Source organism: Pleurodeles waltl, chromosome 1_2 (assembly GCF_031143425.1).
Source record: "Pleurodeles waltl isolate 20211129_DDA chromosome 1_2, aPleWal1.hap1.20221129, whole genome shotgun sequence".
In the NCBI taxonomy this organism is placed as follows: Eukaryota; Metazoa; Chordata; class Amphibia; order Caudata; family Salamandridae; genus Pleurodeles; species Pleurodeles waltl.
Genome location: NC_090437.1, coordinates 108,146,206 through 108,158,754, shown reverse-complemented (window position 1 = coordinate 108,158,754; position 12,549 = coordinate 108,146,206). Strand labels below are relative to the sequence as shown.

Genomic DNA, 12,549 nt, shown 5'->3' with positions numbered 1-12,549 from the left:
CAGAATAGCTTGCAATTAAGTCTTCAAAAATATTTTGAATCATAAGACACTGTTTTTTCACTGAAAAAAAAAGAAAATGATAATTTCAAAACTGTGACAAGACCACAGTGAGGATTTGAAATATCTTCCCTTGATTACCTGAAATATGTACATAAACATGTATTGATATCAAAGGACACTAACTTACTATCAATCCATAACAAAGTAAGTTTTTCTTAATGGGCAGTACACATTTTAATTTTTGAACTTGAACTTCCTGAATAAAGGCACCTAACTAAAATAGTTATTTATCCACAAATGGCATGTGTTAAACAAACGTTTTTAATTATTTTACTTACCAGATGATTGGAAAAGAACCACAGCCTTGAAGTCTCTCTCTTCAGTGATTGGCCGACCACTTTCATCAATATTTTCAACCAGCCATTTACATAGAACTTCACCAGGATTGTCCAAAAGCAGAAATTCTCCATCTTTTCTAACACAAACTGAACGATCGCAAGCGAAAAATAGGACATTGAATGAAGCCATGATTATATCCTGCTAGATACAAAAATCATGAATTAGTTTGCGACTGGTTAAAGATTTAGGGGTAGTGATGCTATTAACTGTGTTTGACCAATGACTGTGTTTCACCACTGCACATATTAGTTGCTCAATGTTCACCAGTAGCACATTACATGTTGTATTCAGTTTAGCTGCCTATTGGCTTTAACATGGCATTAGCCATTACATTCTGTATTCAGTTTAGCTGCCTATTGGCTTTGACATGGCATTAGACATTAAATTTGATATTTAGGTTGGAGTGGTGGCTGTGACCAGGGCTTTAAGCAAATAAATGAAGAGATTATTGAAAGCTGCATGTTTACACCCTTTAAACATAGCAGCAGGTTTTAGTGATATTCAATGCTAGTGGCTATGGTATTGGAGGTTGGCTGTCGCAGGTGTTCCGGAGGTGAGGTATTTTCTTGTGTTCCTGTGGCAGTGAGTTGTTAGTGGGCAATCTCATGTGTTATATTACTATTGTTTACATATTGGTGCCCCAAGGCCACAATACAGATATATCACTACTGAATAGCTCTTTTTAGGAAATTGTCACTCTCATGGTAGTGTGGTTGAGCATTTAAGAGACACTCACAAAGATTCATACAGACGCAAACAATAGCACTAAATAACATGAACTGCCAGTTAGTGCTTTGCTATGACAAATAAATGTACTTTTTAGAGAAGTATATACACGATAGAACAATTCAAACTTAGATACATTAAAAACAAAAGGCAGTACCACCTTCCAGGCAACAGACAACAGACAAGACCCCAAACATAACAGGTGGAAACTGGTCTCTACTGTGGTTGTTACTCGATCAGATAGTACAGATATATCCATGGAGCAAAAGGGTAGGTGTTGATATCTCTTCCCTGGAGGTGAGAGGAGTTTAAAATGTATTCATCAATAAAGTTTATTATAGAGGGAACAGAGGTCTAAGTTAATAAGTTTATTTGATCATTAAAAAAAAAATCATAAAAGTACACATTGATAAAAACCTAATAACAATAAACATATCAAACAATTCATCCTGCGTGTGACAAACTGCTAAAACAGGATAACAATCAATGGATACCAGTACTCTCATATAGAAGTCACATAACACTTTAAAAGGAGCTTGTGGTGATTGACACAGACTTTTCCCTTAGATTCTAAAGAGCACCGATTTCCTACAGCCTACCTCAGGTTGGAAAAAGGAGGTAACGCTGATATAGACCTCTGGGGAATTACGTAAAATTAAAAAACCTAAATCAGGTCGACATTTACTTCCCCCTAAGCACTGTAATTTAATTAGTAAATTGAGAGTAAAATTTAAAGAAAATCATAAAGTAAAGCAGACTCTGTGAGGACGCCTCATCGCAGGGGCAAACAAGGATGGAACTGGGGTCGTATTGATCCAGAGGAAAACATCAATGTGATCTTATGGACCCGTCGTCAATCTAGTAAAAAGCTTTCTATCCCATGTATTGCACACCCAACCATAGTAAGGCATTGTTTGGAGATGGGATTTATTTATCTGTTTATTATGTTTCCCTCTGTTATGAGAATATATGGAACTACGAAGCACTGGAAAAGTAGCCCAAACATTTCTGTTTATAAAAAAAAAGTCTATCGCAACATGCGCTAATCCAGTGTGTTTTAACTTATGAGGCAGCGAGGAAAAAAGGACACTGTTTCACCCTGCATCCACAACATAAGCACATATACACCAAAAGGTAGTGCGTACCACAAGATTTGCCGTTTCTCCCACCAGTCCCGGAACCTTGATTATTGATATTGTATAGATTATGTACTGGAGCTACGGTAACAACATCTTAGTTGCGAGTCAAAAGGTTCATTTGCGTCCCCTTGTAAGTTTATTTTTTAAGGTCAGACACGCTAACACTTTCACATTCTCTGAGCTCTCCCAGAGTGTCAATTCATCAGCTCAATTTAACAATTTCAAACACTACGCTCTCAAGCTTTGACATCCCCTGTATTTAGCACTGTCAGAGCGATATACGTGCTCCCCTAAGGCAGATAATGCTCATATTTGAATCTGGATTGAAGTCAATGAAAACAGCGTTTAAATGCCGCGGGAAGTGTTTTAAACATCATTTGGTGTACTTTAGCATACAAGCGAGCAAGTGATATTTGTCTTGGAAATTAATGGTTAATGAGCTAGGAAATGCTTCAGAACAGTAGAAAATGTGATGTTATTGAATGTTCCACCATTCCTATACTTTGTGGTAGTTTATATGCGTTATCACTTTCTAAGCCTAAATAAGTCTTTTAGAGCGATATACGTGCTCCCCTAAGGCAGATAATGCTCATATTTGAATCTGGATTGAAGTCAATGAAAACAGCGTTTAAATGCCGCGGGGAGTGTTTTAAACATCATTTGGCGTACTTTAGCATATAAGCGAGCAAGTGATATTTATGTTGAAAATTAATGGTTAATGAGCTAGGAAATGCTTCATAACAGTAGAAAATGTGCTGTTATCGAATGTTCCACCATTCCTATACTTTGTGGTAGTTTATATACGTTATCACTTTCTAAGCCTAAATAAGCCTTTTAGAGCGATATACGTGTGCTCCCTTAAGGCAGATAATGCTCATATTTGAATCTGGATTGAAGTCAATGAAAACAGCGTTTAAATGCCGCGGGGAGTGTTTTAAACATCATTTGGCGTACTTTAGCATACAAGCGAGCAAGTGATATTTATGTTGAAAATTAATGGTTAATGAGCTAGGAAATGCTTCAGAACAGTAGAAAATGTGCTGTTATCAACTTTTCCATCATTGTCGTACTTCATAGTTGTTTATATGCATTATCACTTTCTCAGCTCAAATAAGCCTTTTAGAGCGATAGTCGTGCTCTCCTATTGCAGAAAATGCTCATATTTGAATCTGGATTGAAGTCAATGAAAACAGCGTTTAAAGGCCACAGGGAGTGTTTTAAACATCATTTGGCGTACTTTAGCATACAAGCGAGCAAGTGATATTTATGTTGAAAATTAATGGTTAATGAGCTAGGAAATGCTTCAGAACAGTAGAAAATGTGCGGTTATCAACTTTTCCATCATTGTCGTACTTCATAGTTGTTTATATGCATTATCACTTTCTCAGCTCAAATCAGCCTTTTAGAGCGATAGTCGTGCTCTCCTATTGCAGAAAATGCTCATATTTTAATCTGGATTGAAGTCAATGAAAACAGCGTTTAAAGGCCACAGGGGAGATAATGCTCATATTTGAATCTGGATGGATGAGTGAAAGGTAGGGTCGATGGATTGATGAAAGGGTGGATGGATGAATGAGTGAGTGACTGAAAAGATGGATGTGTGAAAGGATGGATGAATGATAGGTGCGTGGATGGATAGGTTTGATGGCTACGTATTGAGATGAATGGATAGACTGGAAATGTATGGGTGGACGGACAGAATGGTGAAAGACTGAATGATGGATGAAATAATGAATGAATGACAGAATGAAATGGTGGTTATCAGCAGGCAAATGGAAGGAGGAAAGGGTGAATGGATACAATTAAAACAGGAGCGCTCTTTTGGGAAGGGACGCCAGATCTATCTCCCTGCCCACGCTGCTGTGTCCCAGCTTAGCCAGCAGAGGACAAGGTGGACATTTTGTTCTCCTGTACTTGGACTTCCCTCCTTATGAGTCCAAGCAAACCAGGCTTGGGGGGTCTCAAAGTGCACACACCTCTACAAACAGTGGTAAATTGCAAGAAGTAGCACCGCAGTGGTCCCGATTCTAGGGCCACCTACAACCTCACTGGTACCCTCAAGCTGCTTCAGTAACCCTACTTGGGATTTCCTCCTCATGGTTCCTGGTGTCTAAGAATATCCAGGAATAAAAAGGTAACAAGTATTTGCAATGCAATTGGTCTCGCATCTGCTTGAGTTAGAGCTATTGGCGTTGTAAATTAATAACTGGACATTTCTTGCCACATAAATTAGTCAGGCCTGCCTCATAATTTGTCCTTTTCCTGCCACATAACTCCAGTGACCCTGAATATATCTAAAGTACTTCAATATGCCTTCTTCCTCTATCTGCAGCGAAAAATGAAAATGTTGCCATTTTGCATCCTAATTTAAATCTGCCATGCTAATTCCAATAGAATACCACTTTCACCACCCCACCATCAAAGTTGCTGGCTGGCTAACACAATTCCACCCACTGTGCATTGGATATTTAGAATCAAGCAATGGCACACATTCAAATCATAAATTTACTTGTGTCACTCAGGCTGCTGCAATATCCGTAACACCTCTTATTTGTGTGTGTGCTTGTTAAGCTCCAAACATATGCAGTAATGCTTTTTTTAAATGTGTTTCTATCCTCTTTAACGCACACAGGCTAATTTGTCATGTGTGCTGCTCCTGTAGCTGACCCGTACCAGTCTCGCCTGTTTTTCATTGACGTTTAAGACTTGGGCAAAGTGGGCTCTGGCCCGGGGTCCCAGCCTTTCAGGGGGACCCCTGCTGAACTTGCATAAGTCTTAAAGGGCTTGTTTTAAATACAGTTTTCCTTTAATCTAATTTTAGGTGGGTAATGTATGAGTCCATTATGGACTTGTTGTACTATTCTGTATTTCCCTTAAATCTCCCAATACAAATGGTACCTCACTTGTGTGGGTAGGCCTGGTGCCCATGACAGGAAATGGCCTGTAATGCAACATGAAAAATGTTTCCACGCAAAACTGACCTGTTTTTTTCAAAGTGGGTAGCTGTGTTTTTTTGGCCTAACCTAGGTTTGCTTCTAGGGAAACCTAGCAAACCTATACATTTTTTAAAACTAGACACCCAGGAGACTCTATGATGTGGAGACGTGTGTGGCTCTCACCAGGTTGTTTTACCAAGAATCCCTTGTGAACCTCAAACTCAAAACACATTTCCCTTAAATTTCTGTGATGGAAAGTTCTGGAATCTGAGGGGAACCACAAATTCCGTAGCACTCAGCGTTTCCCTTGGTCTCCCGATAAAAATGATACCTTACTTGTGTGGGTGATCCAAGTTCCTTCGACAGGGAAGGGCCAAAATATGTATAGTTTGAGTGGGAACCCCAAAGAGTGTCCAAAAGGGCAGTTTTTTAAAAATATGTTTTTAGGCTGGCTCTGCTTTGGGCACCCACACAAGTGAGGTATCATTTTTATCGGGAGACTGATGGGAACAATTGGTGATAAGAAATGTGTGGTTTATTTCAGTTTCGGAAAGAATATGGCACAGAAATTCAGGGGAAATGTGTGATTTTTTCAAGGCGGGGACGCTGCCATCAAATGGCTGGCGGAAAGGCAGAGACGGGGCCACAGAGGGGCCCCAGCACCGCCCATGTCATTGTCATGGACAGTGCAGAGGGCCCACATCAGCACAGCCAGAATGAGCACTATACTGTATGCAATGGCAACAGTGGGCATTCCGACTGTACTGTTGGCGTAGAGAGTGCGGTGGCCTTGGCCTCGGCTCTCTCTTTGAAGTTAAAGCCGTCCCACTGTCTCAGCCAACGGCCCTGTGGAAACATCATAATATGGTGGTCAGGAGGCCGCCGCCTTGGCTTCATCCTCCCAACCATCGTCTTGGCGGTCTGACCACCCTACTGCCAATTCGTAATCAGCCCCACCGTGAATATCATTATAGAAGCGAAATGTACAATTGAACATTCAAAAATGGTCTGTAAATATGCAGCACTATGAAATTGGAGGCTTTTATTTGGTATCCTAGATTGATTTGGGGGAACAGTGCAAGTGCATCAGATAGAATACAGTATGGCTAATGAGTGTCCCCAATTGAATTTAGACAAGCTTCAACCTTTCATTAAAAGTAAAATGTTGATCTCTTTATTTACATTTAAATGTGAATTAAATGATTAAATGAAATATTCCACCATTTGTGTATTTGTTTGATGAATGCATGTCTGCATAATTTTATGCATTTGTTTGAGGTTCAAATCATCCAATATCACAATGATTAGATAAAGAATGTGCTGCATAATGTGCCTCTAGTTATTGCATCATATGCAGCATCCCTTTTTTGTTACGTTATTTAGTCAATCCTCTCACATAATTTCAAACTCCATTGTCACTTAATTTTAGTGATCATGGATATAATGGTCAATGTTCATCTTTATTAATGTTAAGCATTGCTCATTTTAACAATGGATGCTTGTTTTATCCATTTTGGAAAAAAAGAAAAAGTGGCAAAAATAAAAAATGTGTTGAAAAATAACCTGTGACTTATACATAGTTCTCTGCTCATTGTGAATAATAAAAAAAAAATGAATGTCATTTTGTGTTTATCTGCAATTAAATATGCAATCATCCAACGGTTTGAAGTTTTTCTAGCGAACGTGAAGCTAGAGCGGTGAGCATGCTCTTGAAGTAACCAGCAATTCATGTTAAAATCACCAGAAAAAAAACATTTTATTGAAAACAAAATCGTACTTTTGAAGTAATCAGATACTCATTTTCAAATCATCCAAAAGTCATCAGAAACAGTCTCATCTTATAAAGTAATCGGATACTCATTTTCAAGTTGTTCTTAAATCATCAGGAATAATGGCACCTTCTGAAGTCATCAGATACTCATTTTCAAGTCATCTTTAAATCATCAGGAATAATGACACCTCCTGAAGTCATTGGATACTCATTTTCAAGTCCTCCTCAAATCATCAGAAATAATGACACCTACTGAAGTCATCGAATACTCATTTTCTAGTCATCCTTAAATCATCAGGAATAATGACACCTTCTGAAGTAATCAGGTACTCATTTTCAAGTCATCCTCAAATCATCAGGCTGAGCTTTTAAGCTTTCCTGATGACTTCAAGAGCTTGATGATGTCTGATGATGTGAAAATGACTTCTAATGTGGTTGGATGATCATCAAATGACTCTAGGATGGCTTCTAAAGCAATCCTGTTTGACCTGGGAAGGGTCTCCATCAGTGGTAGTCCATTCATCAATGGATGTTTCGCAAGTTTATTCACGTTTCCACAGATGTACTGCCAGAACTACCCAATAAACCCTCAGTTGCAGTATTACCTGTTTCAGTTCTCAGCCTCTGTTGTGCCTCAGCAATTTTCTGCAATTATTTTTTCGCCTGTTCAGATTGCACCCAGCACTGTGCAACATCAGCCTTCTTCACTGACTCATCAATAGTTGACAGTGGCGTAACACAAAATGTTGAGCGCCCACCCCGTCCCCCAGAGAATGTGATGAGGCGCTCCTGAGTCTCTTATACAGTGCAGATATTGATTGACCTGAATGAGCTCCTCCTTCATCCCCCCCCCCCTTCTCCAGTTGTAGCATCCCCTGGAGGGTTGCCCTCGCCTGTGATACACCCCTAGTTCGCGTATCCACAGCCTAGGTTGTGCATTAGCAGTTTTCAACAATTGCGTCTTCAGTTACTTCTTTATTTCTTCAATCTACAGTCTCTGCTGCACAACGGCCTTCCTTATCAGCTTCTTCTTTCTGCTACTATTTTCTCTTCAGCATCGCCTGTGGTTACATCTACGCAGATGGCTGCACTTATTTCTTCACATCTTCTGCTGCCTTTTCATTGTTCTTCTTCATCCTCACCAGCCTAATCATTTGCATATGCCACTGGCACTTGGCAACAAGCCTCTTGCTCATTGGCTTCTTCCCTTTGTTGTTTTCGTCAGTCTTCATCTCAGGGCTGATACTTCACTGGATTCATTTGTTTTCGTCATCATCTACAACGCCTTATAAATCACTATGCCTCCTCCCTTCCAGAATCAATGCCACTGCTTTTGCTGGTTTTGCCCTCTGTTTCCACTGAGTGTATCTTTAAGATTTGTTTCCCATCACATTATAATGATTGTTTCACCTGTACTTTCCAAACCTTTTTTTGATTTGCCAATTATTTTCATGCAACATATACACTAACTTCTCACATGAAGAGAAAACTAGTATATACACGCCGCTACTCCTTCTGCACGGTTTCTTTATATTTAATATGCCATTCTATACAGAGATGCTGTAGCATGCTTTCACTTCCTAGGAGAAATATATTAATGTTTTCTAGCCTGTTACCAGTGACATACTTGTTGTTCATTACTTCACGATATCCACTAACTAGTATTACAATGTACATTGCCTTTCTGATTACCCAAACTGACTACCTGTTATTGCATAAGCCATTAGTTTCTAATGATATTTGGTTTTCTGCATATGGCCATACAGTTATGGTGTTTGTTTTTTTATGTTTACTTTGTGTAATCAAGTTACATAAAACAAAGAGGCATTGCATCGAATAAGAAATACATTGGGACTGGAAACAGTTCTGGAGTACAAAGCAAAGTCTATAGAAACAGCACAGCAGCTATAAGGTGTGGGAACATCTCAGAAGTAAAAACAAAACAACGTCCAAGAGCACAGTGCTGCCTGAAAAGAAGGTTCAGCCCTGTTCGGTGTCTAGAGAGCAGAGAGATGTAACTAGAAAAGCAGGAAGAGCAGATTATAGCCCTTTGCCTGTAGTGGTTTGCGCCGCCAGCATTCTTGTTGCTGGGATTCATTTTAAAGGAGGTTTTGTGGTAGCCGAGTGGCACATTTGACCTCAGTACATCTAATAGGAGATCCACCAAGAACCTCTACTACCCAGAAGCTCTGGATTTTCCATCCTCGATATCCGTAAATGAACAGAACCCAAGAACTCTGATGGCCTCTTGCAGCATTTTCAGCCAGTTTACTTTATTCTCGTGATTAACAGTAGATTGAATGGCTTTCCTTGAATAGTCTGTTTTTTATTGACTCGGTGGTCAAGTGCATAAGGCCACAGCTGCCGATTTAGATACTGGGAGACCAGGATCTAGTCCAGTGTCGCCTCAACATCCTTTGATTCTACGCAAATCACTTACGGCCAGATGCAGCAAAATCCGATTTTGCGACTTGCAAATTGCGAGTCTGAGCGACTCGCAATTTGCAAGTCGCAAAATCGGATGCAGAATGGTGTCTCAGACACCTTCTGCAACTCACTATGGGGTCGCAAAGACCCACCTCATCAATATTCATGAGGTGGGTCGCATTTTGCGACCCCATTGCGAGTCCCTGCGCTCACAGGGATGGTGGCCTGCTGTAGTCAGCAGACCTCCATGTCTGTGACTGCTTTTTAAATAAAGCAGTTTTTTTTTCATTTTGCAGCCCGTTTTCCTTAAAGGAAAACGAATTGCAAAATGAAAAAAATACCGAAACCATTTGGTTTCGTTTTTTTCCGAGTAGGCAGTGGTCCATAGGACCACTGCCTGCTCTAAAAAAAATATTTTTTTCGACATTCACAAAAGGGAAGGGGTCCCATGGAGACCCCTTCCCTTTTGCGAATGAGTTACCACCAGTGTGACACTGGTGGTAACTGCGAGTTGCTTTGCGACCGCATTCGCGGTCACAAAGCAACACTGAATTGCGATGCGAGTCGCAAATAGGAAGGGAACACCCCTTCATATTTGCGAGTCGCATTCCCAAATTGCGAGTCGGTACCGACTCGCAATTTGTGAATGAGCATCGCGTGAGGCCGTTTTCATGGCGCAAACTGCGTTTTTCGCAGTTTGCGCCATGCAAACGACTTGCTACATCTGGCCCTTATTGTCCTTGTGCTTACAAATGAATCGTAGATTTGTGTAATTGGGTCTCATACATGGTGTTCAATACCTAATGTTCAGGATATTTTCAACATATGGTATCTGATGTTCAAAATAAGCCCAATACAGGATTTTCATTATGGCCATTATGATGTTCATTATTTTAACATTATTTGTTGTATGGTACCTGAAGGTTATGCTCACTGTTGTAACATATTCATACATGTTTCAGGTGATCTATTCATCCCCTACTATGTCTCTTAACGCTCACCTCCCCACTTGCTTGTTTTTCCCTGTGTATCACCCTGGTTGGCAATATTTTTTTTAACAACAGAAAAATAATATGTACATACTATTAGAGATTTCTATAGTTGGTGACCTTATACATGCATTCATTTTTTTCTTTCAGAAAGCGCGCCAGTGTCTGGTTTCTATCGGGTTCGTGCCGTTGACTACTGGGGCAAGCTTGGGCTGTTTTCACTTCCAGTAAAGTACAGGGAAATGTTTTAATAGTATGAGCTGTTGAATACAGCGCCCGAGTACCCATCACAAGGCGTCATTGCGAATATGAACAACGCATCTGCATAGCTGTTGCTGTGCTCTAGGAGCAAAGGAAATACAGTCCTCACCTAGCTTTAAACGTGCTACAAGTTACGTGAACTGATAAAACAGGGAATTCATGGGCGATAAATGTTGTAAGCCCGATTCAGTGTCCACACTTCATTACCGACCACGGCTCGTAATAATACCTTGATTCGACGTCATTTCTTCCCATGCCTCTCCAGACTGAATGGTTGCCAAAATTAGTCCTGTTAAGTAAGTCTGGACTGCACTTCCGTGCCTTCTCTATCTCCCACTGAGTCCCCGCAGAAATGTTTTCAACTTCGTTGATTGATATGTTTGTGGATCTGCAGGTCGTAGTGCTGTTGAATTCCAGAATAATTCCGTATTTCATGTTATTGCTTTTCTTACACATGCACGGTTTGCTTTTCCCCTTTACTGTTTTTTTTTTAAATCATTGACATTTCTCTTTAATTCTCATTGACTCTGCATTGTCTGTCGGGCATACCACTTACTAAATTCATCTATTTGTGGATTAACAGGATCAAGATGAAGTGCTTTCATATAGTTTAATACGTTGGAGAAACAGGCATAGTTTATCTGATATATTCTTTGTAGGAATATTAGCTAGCGAAGAATACATCAAATTCCTTGTATATTATTAATCTGATAAAAGACCTGTATACCATGTTGTGCTGTTAAAGTCTGAATCGATTAAACACCTTTAAAGTCATGTGCTTGATGATGGCTTTGATAAAAAAAAAAAATGGAAGATTCAAACGTTATACAACTTGTTATCAGGCATGAGAATCCTTTAATATCTAAGGACTGAAGGGGTGTTTCTTTTTTATATATACATTTAGATTGAGACTGTACTTATGTAATGATTTCCAATTACTGACTTTTATCTATTTTAGTTTGTGCTTGCAAGAATTGCTCTTGATATTAACTGATTGGTTCTTTCTTGATTATTTTGAAATGACCGAAAAAAGATTAATTTGATTTGAGTGCTATTTCATGAGAAGGCCATGTTCAATGTGATGAAATTTATTTTTTAGTTTCTGAATTTTACGGCCCGTGAACATGTAATTCAAAGTATCCTCAAATGTGAAGTAGCGCTTTTGTAATGTTTGTGATGACTTCCACTACAAGGGAGTCAGGTGGTCTTTATATTATGGAAAAAAACAAACACTTCTGTTAAGTGAAAGATGCCAGTGGACTTCGACTCCATTCCTCATTCTGAGTTAGCGACATCATTGAATCACACTTAGGGCCAGAAGTAGGTAGGTTTCTGTTTGCGAGTTGCAAATTGCGAGTCCCAGCGACTCGCAATTTTCATCTCGCAAAAGGAAATGCAGAAAGGTGTCTCAGACACCTTCTGCGACTCGTTATGGGGTCGCAAAGACCCACCTCATGAATATTTATGAGGTGGGTCGCAGTTTGCGACCCCATAGCGAGTCTAGGCACTCACGGGGAAGGTGGCCTGCTGGGGACAGCAGACCACCATGTCCGTGACTGCTTTCTGAATAAAACAGTTATTTTTTCTTCTTTTTACAGCCCGTTTTCCTTAAAGGAAAACGAGCTGCAAACAGAAAAAAATCCCGAAACCATTAGTTAGTTTTTTTCAGAGTAGGCAGTGGTCCATAGGACCACTGCCTGCCTGCTCTGAAAAAATATTTTTTTGGCCATTCACAAAGGGAAAGGGGTCCCATGGGGACCCCTTCCCGTTTGCGAATGAGTTACCATCCACTTCAAGTGGATGGTAACTGCAAATTGATTTGCGACCGCTTTCGCGGTCACAAATCAACTCTACATCGTGATGCGGTCACAAATAGGAAGGGAACACCCCTTCCTATTTGC

General features: G+C 39.9%; 1 protein-coding gene across 1 annotated transcript in view; it reads left to right on the top strand.

The window, feature by feature from the left end:
• Positions 1-11,422, top strand: part of IDUA (alpha-L-iduronidase) — a 1,520,091-nt gene extending 1,508,669 nt beyond the window's left edge. The window contains exon 14 of the mRNA XM_069236746.1: positions 10,538-11,422. Coding sequence (XP_069092847.1) covers positions 10,538-10,638 — 101 coding nt within the window. The 3' untranslated portion in view covers positions 10,639-11,422. The remainder of the gene's footprint in view (positions 1-10,537) is intronic.
• The last annotated feature ends 1,127 nt before the right edge of the window (positions 11,423-12,549 follow it).